This window comes from Dioscorea cayenensis, chromosome 2, assembly GCF_009730915.1.
Source record: "Dioscorea cayenensis subsp. rotundata cultivar TDr96_F1 chromosome 2, TDr96_F1_v2_PseudoChromosome.rev07_lg8_w22 25.fasta, whole genome shotgun sequence".
NCBI classification, from domain to species: domain Eukaryota; kingdom Viridiplantae; phylum Streptophyta; class Magnoliopsida; order Dioscoreales; family Dioscoreaceae; genus Dioscorea; species Dioscorea cayenensis.
Window position 1 is genome coordinate 173794 of NC_052472.1, and position 18515 is coordinate 192308.

Below are 18515 nucleotides of genomic sequence, written 5' to 3' on the forward strand. Positions count from 1 at the left end.
CCCGATAAATAGTGAGAATAGTATAAACATCCTGTATGAACAGTACTATTATTAGAGGGAGTGATATGAACCCATGACCTACTCTTTATATTTTGGTGTCATACTATCGGGCTATCTAATGGTTAACAAAAACAAAACCCTATTAAAAATATATAATTTAAAATAATTTTATTATAGGTCAGCCCCTTTATTTCATTTATATCATTTACCCAAAAGCAAGCAAAACCCTAAACCTAAAACAGCCATGGATTCCGGTGAAGCACTGGCAGCACCACTCCACGTCCTCTTCTTCCCCTTCTTAGCTCCCAGCCACATGCTCCCATTGCTCGACATCGCACGTCTCTTCTCTAACCACGGCGTTAAGGTCTCCATCGTCACTACCCCCGGCAACGCCCACCTTGTCCACCCTCTCCTCCACCACTCCCTCCACCTCATCCCCTTCCCTTCATCCACCTTCAACCTCCCCTCCGGCTGCGAGAACCTCACCGTCCTCCCTCTCTCCCTCACCACCAACTTCTTCTCGGCCGTCTTCTCCCTCCGCGACCCTCTCTCCCACCTCCTCTCCACTCTCCACCCTGACGCCATCGTCTCCGACGTCATTAACTACTGGACTTCCTCCCTCGCCGGCGATCACAACATTTCCCCACCTTCTCTTCCAGTCCAACAACCTCTTCGCCCACTGCGTCGTCAACGACCTCGCTTTCCACCGTCCCTACGACTCTATCTCCGACCCTTCTCTTCCCTTCTCCATCCCCGGCTTCCCTCACTCCGTCCATCTCATCCGCTCTCAGCTCCCGGAGCTCTTCGACTACCCTCCCATGCTCGACTGTATCCGTGACGCCGAGCGTTCAAGCCGCGCCGTCATCCTCAACTCCTTCTCCGCTCTCGAGGCTGACTACGTCGAACACTACTACAATCTCGGCCATCTTCGGCGCAACCTCTTCCTCCTCGGCCCCGTCTCCATTGCCGGCCAGCCGGTGAAGAAAGAGAAGAAGATGGAGCCGTGCTTGGAGCGCTGGCTAGACAAGAAGGAGGATGGCTCGGTAATTTACGTAGCGTTCGGGACGATGGGGAGGATGAAGGAGGAGCAGATAAAGGAGCTGGCTTTGGGGTTGGAGATCTCCGGCGAGCGTTTTGTTTGGGCTCTGGGATCCGGCGAGGTGGAGGAGTGGATCCCGGAGGGGTTTGAGAAGAGGGTGGAGGGACGTGGGTTGGTGCTGCGTGGGTGGGCCCCCCAAACGGAGATCTTGAGCCATGCTGCCGTCGACGGCTTCATGAGCCACTGTGGGTGGAACTCCGTCCTTGAGGCGGTGACCGCCGGCGTGCCGTTGATCACTTGGCCGATTCATTCGGAGCAGTTTGTTAACGAGAAGATGGTGGTGGAGGTGGTGAAGGTGGGGGTTCCGGCGTGGGAGGGGGTTAAGAGTGTCAAGGAGGAGGAGAAGGTGGTGGTGCCTGCGGAGACGGTGGCTGCGGCGGTGAAGAGGTTGATGGGTTCCGGCGAGGAGGTGGTGGCGATGAGGAAGAGGGTGGCGGAGTTGGCTCAGCTTGCGAGGAAGGCCGTGGCAGAGGGTGGCACGTCGCATGCAGATCTCAGCCGTTTGATTGATGGGCTCATTGCGATTCGCAATGAACACCGTCAGATCAAAGGCTAGTTTGGTCTTATTAGACTTCATGACACTGATTGTGTTACTGAATAATAATAATCATAATAATATTAAGGGCCTTTTCTTCTAAATAGTTTTATTATTATTTTTAGTTATTAAACAGCAGGGTCACGGACTCACGGTCACCACACATCATTGAGCAATGCTTTATTGAAAAGTTGAAAACTTCATTGTTTCAAACGCGCTGTCACGTCCTTGCATGCAAAAATTATGGTATTTGTAAAAGGGGGTTATGCAAAAATTATGGTATTTGTAAAAGGGGGTTCAAACAAATTGGTATGATATCCATAAAAATCTTCATATTATAGTTAAAATACACTCTTGTCTGTTTATTATTTTTTGTACACAAATCTCTCTATTATCCGTTTTGCAAGAACAATGATCTCTCCTAATAACTAACATTCGTGAGTTTTTTTATTCCTTGAAATTATACTGTTATACATGAATTGAAATTATACTGTTATATACGAAAGATTTTTTTTGTTCCTCTCTTCAGCTCTCTGTCTCTTATTGCTAAAAAATCTTCCTCCGGAAGCAGGTTTTTTCAGAAAACTCCATCACCTTGCAATACCATTTATTGCTTGACCTACAGCAATACCTTGACCAACTCCAGGCCCAATAAAAGCCAGCCCTACAGCCAATCAAATAACAATAATAATGGAAGCAGCAGAAATTAGTGGATTCATGGGTAAGTTTGGACTAATAATGTATACAATATTTGAATTATCGATGTAGATGCTACAAAATTAGTTACCATCTTTTGTATTTTTATTATTTTTTGTCCACTAGTCTCTCTATTATCTGTTTTGAAAAAAAATGGTGGTCTATTCTAATAACATCCCTTAATTTTTTTATTCGAGTGGCTGATGTGTCATTTAATAATATCAAAATATTATTAAAACAATTATAAAAATAAAATATTATAAATATTATTAAGATTCTAAAAAAATTATTAAATATTATAAAAAGTTTCAAAATATTTTATATGAAATAATAATTTAGTAAATAATAATTTAAAAAGAATTTTATATTTGTATATATTTGTTTTATTGAATGATTTCTCTAATTACACAACAAAGGGTGTGAATCATTTCATAATTAAGTTATGATATTTATATAATATTTTATTTATCATATTACTTTTATAATTATCCATTGTAATAAGGTAAAAGCTAGATATACCTAAATTTTTACCCAAAATTTAAGTAGGTCATTGTATTATGGCTTTTTCTAGTTTATGTACCAGATTTCAGTTTGATATCTGTTTAGTTACTAGACACTAGCAATTATATTTCACCGTGAAGGTACTCGTGGAAAATGGACTAAATGTATTTGACGTGGCAGTCGAAATGAACACACTGATGATGACTTAGCACTCATTAATCCCATCTGGGTATGACACATCACACTTACGCCACCTCACCTTTAAAAGACTTTTCAATTAAGGGGTTGTTTGGTGCTTTGCAATAAAAGACTTTCCAAAATCTTTTATTGTAATTATTTCCCTTCGAAAGTAACAATACAATGTTTGGTATAGATAATGAAAATTATAACTAAAATGCATGTAAAGTTAATTTCTTCATTTGGTATGAATAGGTTTTCATATAAAGTTATGGGTAAATTATCTAAATGGTCACTCAATTTTTCGGGTATTACTGTTTGAGTCTTTGAACTTTCAAAAATTTTCAATTAGGTGCCCAAATTTTAAAATCACGTCTATTTGAGTCATCAACGCTCACGTCGTTAACGACAATCCGACGCGTCATGACACATCTCATCCTATGTGACACATCATCATGCCACGTGACAAACTACCCATTTTTTTTATTTCCTCTTCGCGCCAAGGAACCTTTTCCTCTTCTTTTCGCTCTCGTGAACTCCGAGACCCTTCCAAGAACCCTAATCGCCTGAGAGGATGAAGCCTTTTTTTTGTCAATTAATGACAGACATCCTTATGATGATACCGTCAAACTGAAGAGGTCCTAGCATAGATCTGGCTTATCCGTGATTCTCTCCTAGCTAGTTAATTAGGGTTTTTTTTTTCTTTTTGGAAGTGAAAGTGAAAGTCAGGAAGCTTGTTTTCAAGCCTATTCATTGTGGGAGAGTTTTGGATTTGTCAGCAAGGTTAATTACCCTTATTAACCTAGTTTGTTTTAAATGGGACAGCTTGTTATTTGGTTTTTCATGTCAAAGTAAAATTTGTTTCATTCCAGTGATATATATATATATATATAATACACAAGATCTTGTTATTTGGTTAAGAATCCAGGTTGTTGTAAATCACATCTCCATATTGAGAGAAAAAAAGGTCGTATCATAAATGTGAATATATAAGTTGCAAGTCACATCTTCAAACTGTTGTAAAAGCAAGTAATTGGAATTCCAAAAGTTCTAAAACCCAGCACCATTGTATATGTAATTGATACATTTACAAATTATAAACATTGCAGAGAAAATCTTGCTATTTGTTTAAGAATAAAATTTGTTGTAACCACATCTTCATACTGAACGGAAAAAAACATCATCTGAACTTATCTTAGCAATTGCCATTTGATTGAAAATATTGAAAGTTATAGAACTACATGACAACTGTAACACTTGCGCAAAAAAAGTGCCAATTTATGAACAACTGAACATCCAATTGTTCCACATTCAACAAAAATTACATGTCAACAAAAATTCATCCAACCACAAAATATCTGCACAGTGTGAGCAACCTCCACAATACCATTTGCATCCTCTTCCTCCACACCTTTTTGTAATTTTCCTAAGAATTACCACCATATTGAGGTAGTTTTCTTCTTTTTGTTTTTGTGTCACATTTGCAGCTTGGGATTTTCCTCCCATGTACCTTAGTGCCACTTGCCTACTGGTTGTCTCCTAGCAACCTTATGTGGGTTTGCATTTGCAACTCTTGTGGCAGAGCTCTATTGTGAGTAAATAACTTGACTAGACCCCTGCATAGCATTCACAAACCATGTCAGTATTTTATTAAGAGAAAAACATAGGTTTAATGCCAATTGACTCACATCAGGCATCCATCTAAGAGTAAATCCAGGTGGATGGGTTGTTGTCTCATTTGTAGCAGTTGGATTAGGTTCATGTGTAAGAATAAGTTAGTGTATTACAAAACATAACAAATTTAGAATTCCAATGGGTGAGTTTTACCATTTCAGTTGTGCCCATATCCATTCTTCTTCTTCCTACATCTTCAACTTACCTTTGCTGGAGGGACCCCTAGGATTACAAATTAGTTTTTTCCCCATCCCACAAGTTAGTTGCAAGAGTTAAAAAAATAATAATAATTTTAAAAAAAAAACTCCACTATCTCTTTAGTTAGCAATTTCTTACTATTCAAGTTCTCCCACCAGATGTTGCATCTTGAAATTCAACTACTCATTAGGAGTCAGGAAGGGAATAAAGGACCTACATATATATATTACTGTTCTTAGATACATTTGGCAACTAGTGTAGGATTATTCATGAAATGTGTAATAATTTTTCCATTAACAACTAGTGCATAATTATTATGTAACACACAATTTTGCCAAATTATATATTTAGCTACTATAGAATTATGCAACAAAGGATTAGTACATTTGAAAGTCTAACCTTACTTTCAAATACAATTCATAAATATAATTTTAGGAGTCCAACCTTTCAAGTGTAATTTATTGATATCAAAAGCAGGATCATTACATACAGAATTTTGCCAAATTAAATAACTACTGCAGTCCAATTAGGCTTTGAAGTACACTTCATTGACATAATTCCATTTACACCTAGTGAATGATTATTACACATTACACAATATAAGAAAATCAAATTATGTTATAGTCTAAGCTAGAAACTCCAAGCTTCCAAGCTTTTAAGTATAATTCATTAATATAATATTCAATAATAATTTGCAAACAAATGTGAAATATTGGGGGAAAACTCATATACAATAACTACAACATTCTTATTTCAGATAAAAATATTATATTTGATCCACTCACATCAATAAATTGTGTCTACTTTTGTGTAAATTAATTCAAGTTCATTCAATCCTCAAACATTTTCAAAAAACTTAAAATTACCTTAGAAAAACTTTAAATATATCTATCATCTGTTATTTTTCAGTTAACATAGAGAAACTATGCACATGAACTTTTGACCATATATTTTAGACAAGGTTGAAATACTAACTACAAAATAAAGCTACACCTTTGGACAATAAACCATGACTAAATCCATCTTTCTCATCCCAAACACTTCTAAATTCCAACAATTCCAAAAACCATAGACAAAACCAAAATCACAACCCAAACTCAATGACAAAATAAAGGAAAGAAATTTAGAAATTGAAACATGGTAATATATAACTATTACATGAGGGGAGAAAGGAAAAGGAAATGGAAAGAGAGGAAAAGGGGCACTAACCCGATCTTGCCCATTTGTTGCCATGGCTTGGGACAAGGAAGCAACTTTGCTTATTTTTCCCGCATACCAAACACCGACTAAGATGCTTTGGCTTCTCATTGAAATCCAATTCTCGTCCCAGCTCTAATTCACTAGCTGAAAAGATCCCAAATCTCACTGAAGATTTTGCTGGAGATTCATTGTCGTTGTTGGTGAGAGATTCCCCTACATCTAGAGCCAAAGTACTCTTTAGAGAAACCCATATCGTCACCTCAGACGAAGTCTTCAATGAAACTACAAATGAGTGCTTCAAGAGCTCCGAAGCCAACCATTAATGCCCTAAACATTTCATCAAACTCTTTGAAACAAAATCCTTACCCTCATTGGAGAACCATGCCAGAGAAGCCGATCTGTTTAAAGATCTATCTCTGATCCAATTAGCCATAGAGGTCTCCTCGTTGCCATCTTAATCATCGTGCATCCGAATGCCCAAACATCATTGTGGAGACGGGCGAGCCCCAAAAAGATCTTGTTCGTGCGGGAGAGATCGAGAGCTCATCGAGCTTTCCCCGCTGAGCTTGATCTTGTCGATGAGGGATCCGCCAAGGGCATACTCCATGAAGCGGTTGAAGATGTGGTGGGTTCAATGATGGGTGGGGGGCGGGGCGGAAGAGAATGCTCTTCTCTTTTTGCGAGGAGTTGGAGAGATCCATGGATTTCTCGACAAAGAGGGAAGGGATGGAGGTGAGGTGTGGATGCGGAGACATGGATGGGTCGCCGGCTGATGAGGTGCTATAAGTGTGATGTGTCATGTTCAAGTGGGATTAATGAGAGTCAAGTCATCATTGACGTGGCCATTCAAGCAGCTCCGTTAAATAAATTTAGTTTGAATATTAAGATTAAGAGTACCCTTCCCTTCCGGTGAAATATAATTGGTGTTTAGTGAGTAAAAACGATACAAATGCTATGGTATAGTTACCTATCTAAATTTTTAGACATCATTCATGGGACATTTTTTTATATAAATTTTAATGGATGAAACTTGGAAACGAATAAACTTAGTGTATATAAAAATATTATAATAAATGTTTTTTTCTTTGCTTTTACCTACAGATTTTTTTTTAAAAAAAAGAAAAAACCGAGATTTGGAATAATGTCACGCCCCGAACCCACCTCAATGGACACGGGACGCTGACAAACAGCCATACACCTACAAGGCCGAAACCAAGTAGACATACAAGGCCTCAAAACCTGATCGAAAGCAGAACATATAAGCTAACAGAGATGTATTATCAAAAGTCAAAAACAGAAAATTCACACGGTTCAAAATTCCAACTTCAAATATAAGCTGGTGTTCTATAAATAAAACAAATACTCACATAGACATAAAGACAACTCAAAATATAGAAAGGATCAAGATCACAATCTCTCGCTAGCTCACTAAGATGTCTGTCGTACTATTTATTCCTGATATAAAAAAAATCAACAACAAGATTATGAGCTTGACAACCCAGTAAGTACCCTACTAAAAAATATAGGGATCATTTACAAAAATAATAAATTATCAAAATCAAAATCAGAAATCAAATTTGTTTCAAATAAACACAGATGTCAAAACCAAGCATGTAGGTCCCCCAAATAACTATTGCCAAAACAAAATAACAGAATTCATATATTTACCATCGGTGACCCGAGCCATAATTATTAAAAGTCATATTTTTACCCTCGGTGACCCGAGTCAGAATTATTAGAAGCCATTATTCTTCACCGACGGAAAGCTGTGGGAAATTATAGTTTCTATATCAGAGTATATGTTGACACGGTCAGTGTTTAACCCCCAGTGACAGAGTTATTGCAAAGTTAGTTTAGGGACTATGAGTACTGTGTCAAAGTATTTCATGTTCACAAAACAATAAATTATCAAAATTCATGTAATTTGCAGTCGCGTGATCCCATTTTTATCATATCAAAATAAACCAGTTATTTTAATCGAAACATGAACAGATAATTTAATAAATATTAATAATAATTAATTAGAAATTAACTAAAAGATATTTGAAATTCAGAATTGAAATACTACATATTTAGATAACTTGTCTAAAACTTTAGAAATTAAATAATTTGAATTTAAATAGATATTCAAACCTTTCAGATAATTCTAATCCAAAATAAAATATCAATACTCAAAGTTTCAAATAATTTAAAGTAATTCCAAAAATAATAATAAATAAATAATTCAAAATATAAATCAAAATAACCAGTATTTTTCTCAAAAATTCCAAAAGTTTACAAAACTAGAATTTTCAAGAATATACATATAATAGGATTTTATATGTGGGATACTTACCTGATTAATGCCCAAAAAATACTTCCAAACCTTACACACTCTAAAAAATCGAGGCTAACAAGCAATAGTATCTTAAAAAAGATTTTAGAAGGGTACAATCGCAAAAAGTTCAAACTGTTATTCTAAACTCCCAAATATTGATTATTGCAAGGGTACAATAGAAATTATCCACTCTAAAAGCCATATCAATAATTCCAACATGATTAATGAGTACTAAAACCCTCATAACTTCACATACACTTTTCCAAATCACAAATTTTCAAAAATTTTGAGAAAATTAAACATCTAAGACTATGACATATCTGAAATTCACATTATTTGGAGTACTACTCAAATTATAGCATTCATTTGATTCTCCAGTTATTTCTGCAAACTTATAATTTAGACATACTTTTAAAATTTGCATCTCTCAACCTACAACTCCAAAAGTAATGCAATTTTACTAACAATCAGATAACCCAAAAATGATCAACTTTTATATTTTCACCTTATCTAATTCAATCTCCATGATTATAAAAAAATGACCATAATTTTTTAACTTCTGCACAGAAATATCATCTGTGACAATTATACTAATAGGGCTATATCTCATAAACTACATATGCATAAAATCTAAAATTTTGCAGGTATTTAGATAATATCAAAATCTACAACTTTATATTTTACTCTCCTCCAAATTCTACCTCTAAGATCCCTAAAATCGGAGAGACATTTCTGCTATTATCAAAAATGAAAATCTGAAACCTATCAAATTAAATCAGGCTAATTAGCTAATAATTTCTTTCTCATGGCGAAAGATTGTATCTCAATCAACTATACTTCACATTACATCAAATATATCGTGCAAAACCTCATCCTTGAGACGTGATTAAATCTATAAAAACATCATGGACAAAGTTTCTAAGAGTATGCTTATAGGTGCACACATCAAAGAGAAACAAAATTCCTTAAAACTACAAATTAGGAACAAACCCTAGAAACTCAGGCTAAATCTAAGGTTTAAAGGTGAATAAATAAATAAAAAAAAATAGGAACAATTTTAGGGTTTCAGAAAGGAAGAACTCTCACAGAGCCAACAACCTTCAAGAAAAATAAGAAATTAAAAATCTACACAAAGCTCCAAGATCTTCCTTTGAAAGTATAAGCAAAACAACTCAGATCCACTCGTCCTTGCCGATGTCACCACGAAGAAGGAAAAGAAAGGAAGATTGGGGGTCCGTTTGATTCGTTAAAGAGAACAGCACAAGCAGTACAATATAGTACAAATAGTTAAGTACATCACAAGTGCTTGTGCTGTTCTATGTATGATTTTCATTGAACAGTATGGAACACAAAATAGTAAATTACGATAATACCTTTTTATTATTCTATATTTATTTTATAATAAAAAAATACAATAATATTTTATGAAAATCTTAGCAAATTTTACAAAGCCCAACAACAACAATAAGTTAAAAAAATTAACATAATTTTAAAAACATTTAATCCACAACAAACAAACTTTCATTAATATTTAAATCCTAAAATATAAATAAATAGATATATAAATAAATAAATAAAATTTTAAATAGATAAATAAATAGATAAATAAACAACTAAATTTTAAAAAGATAAATAAAAAGATAAAACAAAATAAATCATGTTATCACTCCTTAATGAGTATGTAATTTTTAATTTTAAATAGAGACAATTTTGTCATAAGTTGTCCTGTACTACACAAGAATTTTTGTACAGTACAAAAAAAATTAAGAAGTTGTGCTGTACCGATTGGGTAGTTTTTGCTGGTCCCATTTGTAAATCAAACGCCCTCAAAATCTTTTGTATCAAACGGACCCTGGAAGTTCTTTTTTTATTTTTCATAACAATAGATGATCGTGGGCAGTGGAGATACAGTTAGATCGTGATTTTTTTTTTGTAACCGCTAAAGATAAGAAGAAGGGTTTTAAAAATCTTAAAAATCAATGGCTTTGATTGAAAAAAGTTTGCATCGACGGCTAGTATATAATCAGGAAGTGGGGTCCACAAATAATTTCACGCAAAGTGATAATAATATGTAAATTATAAAATGGTTCATGTAACACCGAAATATTTTTGCATATTTTCTAAGAATTTAAGATGTTTTAAAAAAATAATTGTTTAATTAAAAACATTTGAAAAAGGCGGCTCGATCACCCTGCGTTTTTTTGTGTGTGTGAGGGCGAAAATATCACTTTATACTTGATATTTAGAAAGAGTTAAGTGTAAATAAGGTTGTTTTCACTCAGATAGAAGAGTTCAACTGTGACTGTTCCAGTCTTGTGTTTTTTCCAGTCTTGTGTTTTTTTAATATGAATTTTACCTATATATTTTTTAGGGAAAATTTCAAAAATAAACCTTGTGGCAAAAATAAGAAAAATCATAACGGTCGTTAGCACTTGCTTATGTGGTAAGGGCAAAGTTGTCATTTAACATAAAAAAAATCATAAGTTACTCTGAGTTGGCACTTGCTTATGTTAACAACTTCTTCTCTCTCTGAACATTGGGTGCCAATCGAAGTAAATTTCTTTCAACAATGAAGGTGTGTTTAATTAAAACATTAATTAGCTACTCAAAAGTGATTAGTCAACTTGGACTAACTTATGATTTTTGTTTATGTTAAATGACAACTTTGCCCTTGCCACATAAGCAAGTACTAACGACCGTTAATATTTTTTCTTATTTTTGCCACGCAAAGAAACCACATGGTAGTAAATGAAAATTTTTTCGTTTTTGTCCCTATTTTGCAAAACCCGACAACCACAAGGTTTATTTTTGAAATTTTCCCTATTTTTTATATGTTCTTGTTTCAGCTCCACATTCAATGAATTTTGTACTATTTTTTATTTTTTTATTTGTTCATGTTTGTACATGTTTTTTTTTTCCTAATAAATTTGTAATTTATTTTTTATTTTTTAACCTAGTGAACAAAACACATATCTGGATGCACACTCACCCAATGGACTTGAAGATTGGGCTGCAAGCAACACATCTTTGGTAACAAGGCTGATACCACTGGATAAAACACCCTTTGATATAAATGAACAAATTTTATTCAAAAAATAAGAGGTAAGACATATACATGTGAACTAGGAGCACAAGAGGCAAGCTAATGAATGGCTTACTCATGATGAGGACATGCACATTAAATCATTTGTTTTATTGGAATTTGAAAGAAGCACTTCAACAAATACAAATTGTTTAGAGAACTCAAGTCTCATGTTGCAACATATATAGAGAAACAAACACAACCAATGGATCTTATTTGATAAAAAATATGCCATAAAAAAACTTAGAGCGGTTGATATGAAAGCCATCTCTTAACCATAGCTAGACTTTCCCTTGGCTTATACTCCGGAATTGTGTGACCAGCACCCTGAATGAATAAATACATACAACCACCTCCTCTTTAGCATTTATTTTTCCTAATTTTGTGCTTAAAAATTCTTATGGATGATATTTTCCTTGGGGCACATACCTACCTTTATAGTAGCAAATGTAAGATTGTTGGCATATGTTCTTATGTATCAGAAATTTAAATATTACAGTATCTTACATATGCCAACAAGGATAATTACAGTATCTTAAAATCCATATTATTTAAATATAATATTATGAATGGTTTTACAATAAAACCCAAAGTAATTAAATAATTATGTAGATGTTTATCGGAAATCCAAAAATTTGCATATACATATATGTACGTATTTATATGTGGTGTACTTACCTGGAGATCCCAAAAATCTAACTCCCACTCGAAAACAAGATCAATCCTTCTTGAACAACCCTAAAAGCATAATCAAAATCTAATAGCTCAAAACAATAATTTAACACAACCCAAAACATAGATCAAAACCCATGCCAAAATTTAAAGACTCACTTTCTACTCTATATAACACTAAACATCTCATCACAAGTTAACTTAGCCATACCATAGCCAAAAATCATGTTCCAAAGGAAATGACATTTCAACAAACACCTTGTGGGTATAACCAAAACTAAGCAATTAGCCAAGTAGACAAATAAGACACATGCTATTCAATACAAACTAATATCCTTTACTAGCAAAGCAAAGAAGAACTAAAAAAAATATAATATGCTAGCATCATCTGTTTTTACCCACAAGCTTGGCAAGAACAAGAAAAAAAAATTTCAAACAAAAGGCTTACAAGGTTGGATGGCGAAAATTAGGCTGACAACAAGAACTTGAGGGCCGCTCACCAAGCTAAAAAGTCTGATTTTCATCGGCTCACCAAGCAAGGGAGGCACAAAGGAAGATAGATGAAGTTTTTAACCACCGAATCACTTTTTTGAAGCTCCAGACCCAAGGCGATGGCATGGCTAATGGTGAGGTTGACGGTGAGCCTAAGGAATAGGGAGTCCCGGTTAATGAAGAAACAAATGGAAGAGAAGGCTCATGGTTTTAGGAAAGAAAATAGAGGGGTTTCACGGGCTAAAGAATGGGAAAATAAAAGCAACAATTTTTTTTCCCCTTATTTAATGGAGATGGGTTTTTTTTTATTATTTAAGATAGGTGAGGTCCACAGTATCAATGACTTCTACAGTAAATAGGTTGCCAATCAAATATCTCTGGACAGAATAGCACTAGTCATGATCAACATCCATATATTATTACCTTTCAGATTCAGAGGAGGTGGAGGCCCAGATTCAATACCTGCATATCAAACATCACATTTTTGATGGAACAAACAGGGCAGACATTAGGCGGAAAGACTGGTGTGATGAGCTACTACTGTTTATCGAGATTAACAACAAAGTATCAATGAAAAGTAGCAATTCAGAACTACTAAAAGACATTAGATTTAAGGTGGTTCTTCAGTCTTTAATTGGCTTATTATATCAAATAGAAAAACTAGTTTTTGTTAGAGATAGCTATTCATCTAGATCATTAACTAGAAAAACCTGGTGCTCAGCTTAATTACCTTGTGATATCAGGTGAGTGATGAATGGAACAACCTTGCCAGCATATGAATCACCACCAACATACAGAGGATTAGATAGGAATTTTGGGTGATCAATCAGCCACTGTTATCACAACACAAATTTAATTTTTACTGCTTAATTATTATTAACAAATTTGAAACAAAGGCAAAAGAACATCAAGTAACTGAATACGTTTCTGATAAACTTGTGAACTCTCAAGGATGAAGTGACACCACCATCAACATATGTCTCTGAAGTATTTGAGAATGAGAATCCAGTTCCAACAGGAGAATCTAAGAAGATCATATTTGAGACCTAACAAAAAATAAATAAATTTAAGAAAAAAAAAAAAAAATCAAAGCTGTTGGGTGGAAGAGAAATCGGAAAAAATAAGTAATGAACATAATCTACCTTAGTCCAAGAAAAAGGATGATACAAAAGTGTTGGCAAGCTACCATTATAATACTTCACAATCTTGAACTTCAGAGTACCTACCAATGATCATCAAGTCCACCATCAAAAACAAAAACTTTTTTCTTTTTCCTTTCATTTTTAACAACAAGAAAGGAAAAAACAAAAAAAGAAAAGATAAAATGAAAGAAATTACCGTTTTGAATAATGAGGGCAGAGAAAGCAGAGCAACCAGGGCCACCAGTGCGCCAAAGAAGAAGAGGGTCTTGGGCTGGATTTCCCTCAGACTCTATGAAGTAATAAAAGAACTGCACTTCATCCACACCATCATATATATAAAAAAGCAACCAAAATTTAGACATTAAAATCATCAAGTTTCAGTAATTAGAACTTCAGCTCACCCAGTCTCAATGTGGAAGGGAAGTGGACCATGAAAGCCAGGAAGATGAGTAACAATGGAAGCAGAGATGAACAGTGGCCATAGGATCAGTAGCAGCTGAAGAAGACAAGAAACCATGGCGTCAGAAAACAGACTGATTTGCTCATTTGAGTCTTGGTTGTGCTTGGGTGTTTTTTAGACTCGCATCATTTCATAGAATCTCATAAGTCTAAAAGATTTCCATTCGTTTGCGGTAATGGGCCCCTGTGCTATTAAATGTTATCAATTTTAAACAATTTCTGCCACCCACCAAAGTGCTGAAAGAAGAAGAATGGCTTGCTATAGAAGCGGGGGTGGTTGTTACAATAATTGTTTTTGTTTATTGGATCAAATTGATTAAATACTTGTTGGTGGTTTTTTTTTTATAAAAGTGGATAAACCACAAATTTATTGAAAAAAAAAACAGTACAAACAAACAAAGTACAAATAAACTAGAAAAGACTGAAGCTCTCACCAGAGATGAGGCGCAAGAACAACTAAGAGCAAAAACAAAGAACAGATAACAAGCCAATAAATCAACTCTATAGACAGAAACCACCAAAAGGGGATATAGGTCTACAAGGCCAAGAGTAGAAAGCTCTACTCCAAGTCTACTCCAACTCTGGAATAGGATCTGATTCGCCGGAAGTGTTGGAAACCCTAGCGCTGAAGAAATTGATAGAGCGCTTGATCTTCTGAGTAGCCTCGACCTGAGTCTATTGATGATTGTCAGATGCTGCTAAAAACCAAGAAAGTAGCATATTAGTAATTTTTATCAGTAAAGAGTGAGTAGGTAGTGCTGTAAATTGAAATATGCGATGGTTGCGCTCAAGCCAAATATTCCAAAAAATAGCTCTAATCCCAGAGAGGTTGGCATTCAGGTTGAAATGATGTGATCAAAGTGGTCCAAATCGTCGAAATGGAGGAGGGGTTTGAATTAATTTCCATAAGTTGTGCGAAGAAAGACCAGATACGTGTTATGTAAAAGCAATCAATGAAGAGATGATCAACAGTCTCGGAGACCCTGTGGCAAAGTACGCATGTATCAGTTGTATTTTGAAAGTTACACGCTTTTCGAAAAAAAGGTTAGTAAGGGTCAGAATTTATTTTTCCCGACATAGCCGAAAGAAATTAAGGTGATTTTTATTGGGCATCTAATTTTCCAAAATTTTGTATAAAGTTGATAGCGAATACCTACATCGGTAAGAAACTTGTAATAAGATTTTATCGAGAAGGTTCCACTTTTATCTAGAGGCCAAGTGTAGAAGTCTTCATGATCACTGGTACAATCCAAGATCACATCCAAAAAAGGAATTAAGTCTTTAGAGGTAGAGTTAAGGAAGAGATTTTCAGGTGAACTAACTTGTTCAGAAAATGGCGAACTGTGATCCAAGGATAGATACAGTCATTGAAAAGATGAGACCAATGATCTTTCAGGGTTTTCCACGAAAACCACCTATCGTGCCAAAAGTAGGTATTAGCCCCATTTTTAAATTGTTTTAGCGACGCAGGAGCGAAAATAATTCAGGGAAGAAAGTACCCCTGCCCAAAAAAAGGATTTATTTCTTGGAGACGGGTGAAAAAGAGCGCATGCAGGATTTGTGGCAAAGTAGTTAACTTTAATAACCTTGGCCAAAAAGCCGTTAGGGCTAGAATTGATTTTCCACCACCATTTTCCAAGGAGAGCACTATTGAAGTCCTGGATATTAAGAATTCCCCAACCACCCAAGTTTCGGGGCTTGCAAATCTTTTTCCAGGCAACAATCCTAATATTTTTGGGGCCCAAATCAGGGCCTTTCCAAAGAAAGTCCCTACGAATCTTGTCTGTCTTTAATCATCCAAGCGGGTAGTTTAAAAACTGACATCCAGTAAACTGGAACAGTTGAAAGAACAGAGTTTAGAAGGGTAAGGAGACCACCAAGTGAGAGATATATAGCTTTCCAAGGCGGAAGTCTGGCACGAATAGTTTCAATAAGATGATTCCAGTCTTGTTTATTTGGTCGTCTACCAGATAATGGAACCCCCAAGTAGGTAATTGGGAGACAGTCTCTGGAAACGTTTACAATCATAGCAGAAGTGATGTGGGGTTGGAAGCCATAATTAGTCGAGTATAAACAACTTTTTGAGTAATTAATTGTAAGTCCAAAGGATCCTTCAAAAAGATAAAGTATTAACTTAATGATGTTAAGATCCTCCTGTCCTCCAGCAGAGAATATGATCAGATCATCTGCGTATTGTAGATAACAAATACTATCAGAATGGTCTAGTGGCACACTAACAAAAGTTTTGGATCTAAGAGCGTTAGAAAACATTGCACTTAGAGCATCAGCAGCTAAAGCAAAGAGAAGAGGATACCAGGGTTTTGGTGGTCTGTTCTTATTTAATTTTTGTCAGATAAAAATTGTGAGCTAAATGTTTTGGATTAAGACAAATATTGTAAGTTTCACCATCAAGTCGGTCATTAAAATCAGCAATGTTGTCAGACCCGGATCGGCCCGGCCGGTTCAACCGGAAAAATCGGGAACCGGCCATGTGGCCGGCCCGGGTATACCCCATTGACCCGGGTATTAAAAAACCCGGAGTTAACCCGGTGACCCGGGCGGTTCAACCGGGAACCGGTTAACCCGGCCGGGTCAATCGGGTCACAATGTTTAATTTTTTTTACAATATTTAATAATTTATTATTATTTTCTCATTAAAAACCACAAAATCGGTTATATTTATAAATATTAATTTATAATTTATAATCAATAAATAGAATTACTATATATATATATATCATAAACATACCAACAAAAATTAATATTTAAAAAAATAAAAATATATTAATGTATTATGTAAATACTTTCTAAAAAAATTTAATTTATTAATAAAAATAAAAACAATAAATGAGTGTAATTTTTATTATAAAAAAATATAAAAATTAAAAGTATTCTAATTAAATAAAAAAATATAAGAAAAATTTAAAAACAAAATAAAAAAACTCAATTAAAAATATAAGAATTAGTGAATTAAATTTCTTATTTATTTTTAACAAAAATCAACCAATAAACAAATAAATAAATAAATAAATAAATAACACCGAGAGAAGTTCGATAATTATATATTAATATATTAAATTTATAAATATTTAAAAAATGTAAAAATAAATGACAAAATTAGAAAAATTCTCATCAGTATATAAGGTCATTTATCAATTTAAATATCAAATTTGAGTAGGTTTTTATAATATAATTATGGGTTTAATATTATATTTGCTCATTATTAATTATTATAATATTTTTTTTATATTTAATTATTGACCCCGGTTCGACCCCGGTTCGACCCGGTTGAACCCATTGACCCCTGACCCCTGGGCTTAGCCGGGTCATTGCCCGGGCCGGGTCTGACAACCATGAAAATCAGGCATGGCACAAGCTAGTAATAGCCCGGGCACTGTGCTGAGCATACCAGTATAGTTTGCATGGCAATCATGCAAGGTTTGCATGGCCAACTTATTGGTGGGGCTGGCCTTGCACAGGGCAAGGCCTTGTAGTTTTTTAATATATATATATATATATGAATAAAAAAACCCAAAATAATACTTAAATAAGAAAAATTAAGGGGGAAAGAAATCAAAAACTTAAATAAATAAATATAAAATAATTTCAGTGGAGTCAAAAGTTAAATATACTAGATTAAAGACCCGTGCTAATGCTACGGGTTGAATCTATAAAAAAATAAGATTGTGAAGATAGTATAATTTTTTTTTTTAAAAAAAAATCATTATTAATGTTTTTATTAAATCATTTTTTAATATGAGAAATATATTTGCAAAATTGTATATAATATCAAATATATGGATGATGATTGTGAAAATTTTATTGCAAGTAGTGTGTGCTATTAAAAGTTAAAAGTGCCATATTTTTCTAATTAAGTATTTTTTTAGGAAAACATGGATTTGTGGTTTACTTATTTTCTTTAAAAAATTACATTTTGTAGAGAATATATATTCAATATATAGTAGTTTTATTTATTTACACAAACTTTCACTTTATACATATTTTTCAAATTTTTGTAAGGTTTTTGTTACTAAAGAAATATTTAAAATTATCTTAACATATAATGATAAAAGGATAATAAAAAAATATTTATATATTTATTTATATTTAGCAATTTTTAAAAATAAACAACTTAATTAACAATCAATTAGCCAATAAATCTAAAAAAAATCCAGCTTGATTAAGAGCCGTTATAATCCAATCTCAAATTACCAATTTGTCTTCATTATGTATGAAGAATAACATAAGTAATTATTATTACTCTATATATT

The 18515-nt window shown here is 34.2% G+C and overlaps 2 protein-coding genes across 2 annotated transcripts; one reads left to right on the forward strand and one right to left on the reverse strand.

The window, feature by feature from the left end:
* The first annotated feature begins 244 nt into the window (after positions 1-244).
* On the forward strand, positions 245-1738 carry LOC120279014 (scopoletin glucosyltransferase-like). The gene is made up of 2 exons (XM_039285843.1): positions 245-595; positions 660-1738. The coding sequence occupies exons 1-2, from the start codon at positions 245-247 to the stop codon at positions 1653-1655; spliced, it is 1347 nt and encodes a 448-aa protein (XP_039141777.1). The 3' UTR covers positions 1656-1738.
* Positions 1739-11612: 9874 nt separating this feature from the next.
* Positions 11613-14359, reverse strand: LOC120275904 (serine carboxypeptidase-like 16). The gene is made up of 6 exons (XM_039282638.1): positions 14187-14359; positions 13982-14118; positions 13786-13865; positions 13567-13689; positions 13374-13476; positions 11613-12795 (listed from the first exon to the last, which is right to left on the reverse strand). Exons 1-6 carry the CDS (start codon positions 14300-14302, stop codon positions 12680-12682), a joined length of 675 nt encoding a protein of 224 aa, XP_039138572.1. The 5' UTR covers positions 14303-14359; the 3' UTR covers positions 11613-12679.
* Between the last annotated feature and the right edge of the window lie 4156 nt (positions 14360-18515).

Bases quoted from the DNA above. Each gene is read 5' to 3' on its own strand.
- LOC120275904 (XM_039282638.1), bottom strand. From the start codon at position 14,302: ATGGTTTCTTGTCTTCTTCAGCTGCTACTGATCCTATGGCCACTGTTC. The intron at 13,866-13,981 runs GTAATTTCTTTC...GATCATTGGTAG, and splicing joins TGCCCTCATTATTCAAAACG to GTACTCTGAAGTTCAAGATT. The intron at 12,796-13,373 runs GTAATTAAGCTG...CCTATTCCTTAG, and splicing joins CACTCACCTGATATCACAAG to GCTCACCGTCAACCTCACCA.
- LOC120279014 (XM_039285843.1), top strand. From the start codon at position 245: ATGGATTCCGGTGAAGCACTGGCAGCACCACTCCACGTCCTCTTCTTC. The intron at 596-659 runs GTCATTAACTAC...CTTCTCTTCCAG, and splicing joins CTGACGCCATCGTCTCCGAC to TCCAACAACCTCTTCGCCCA.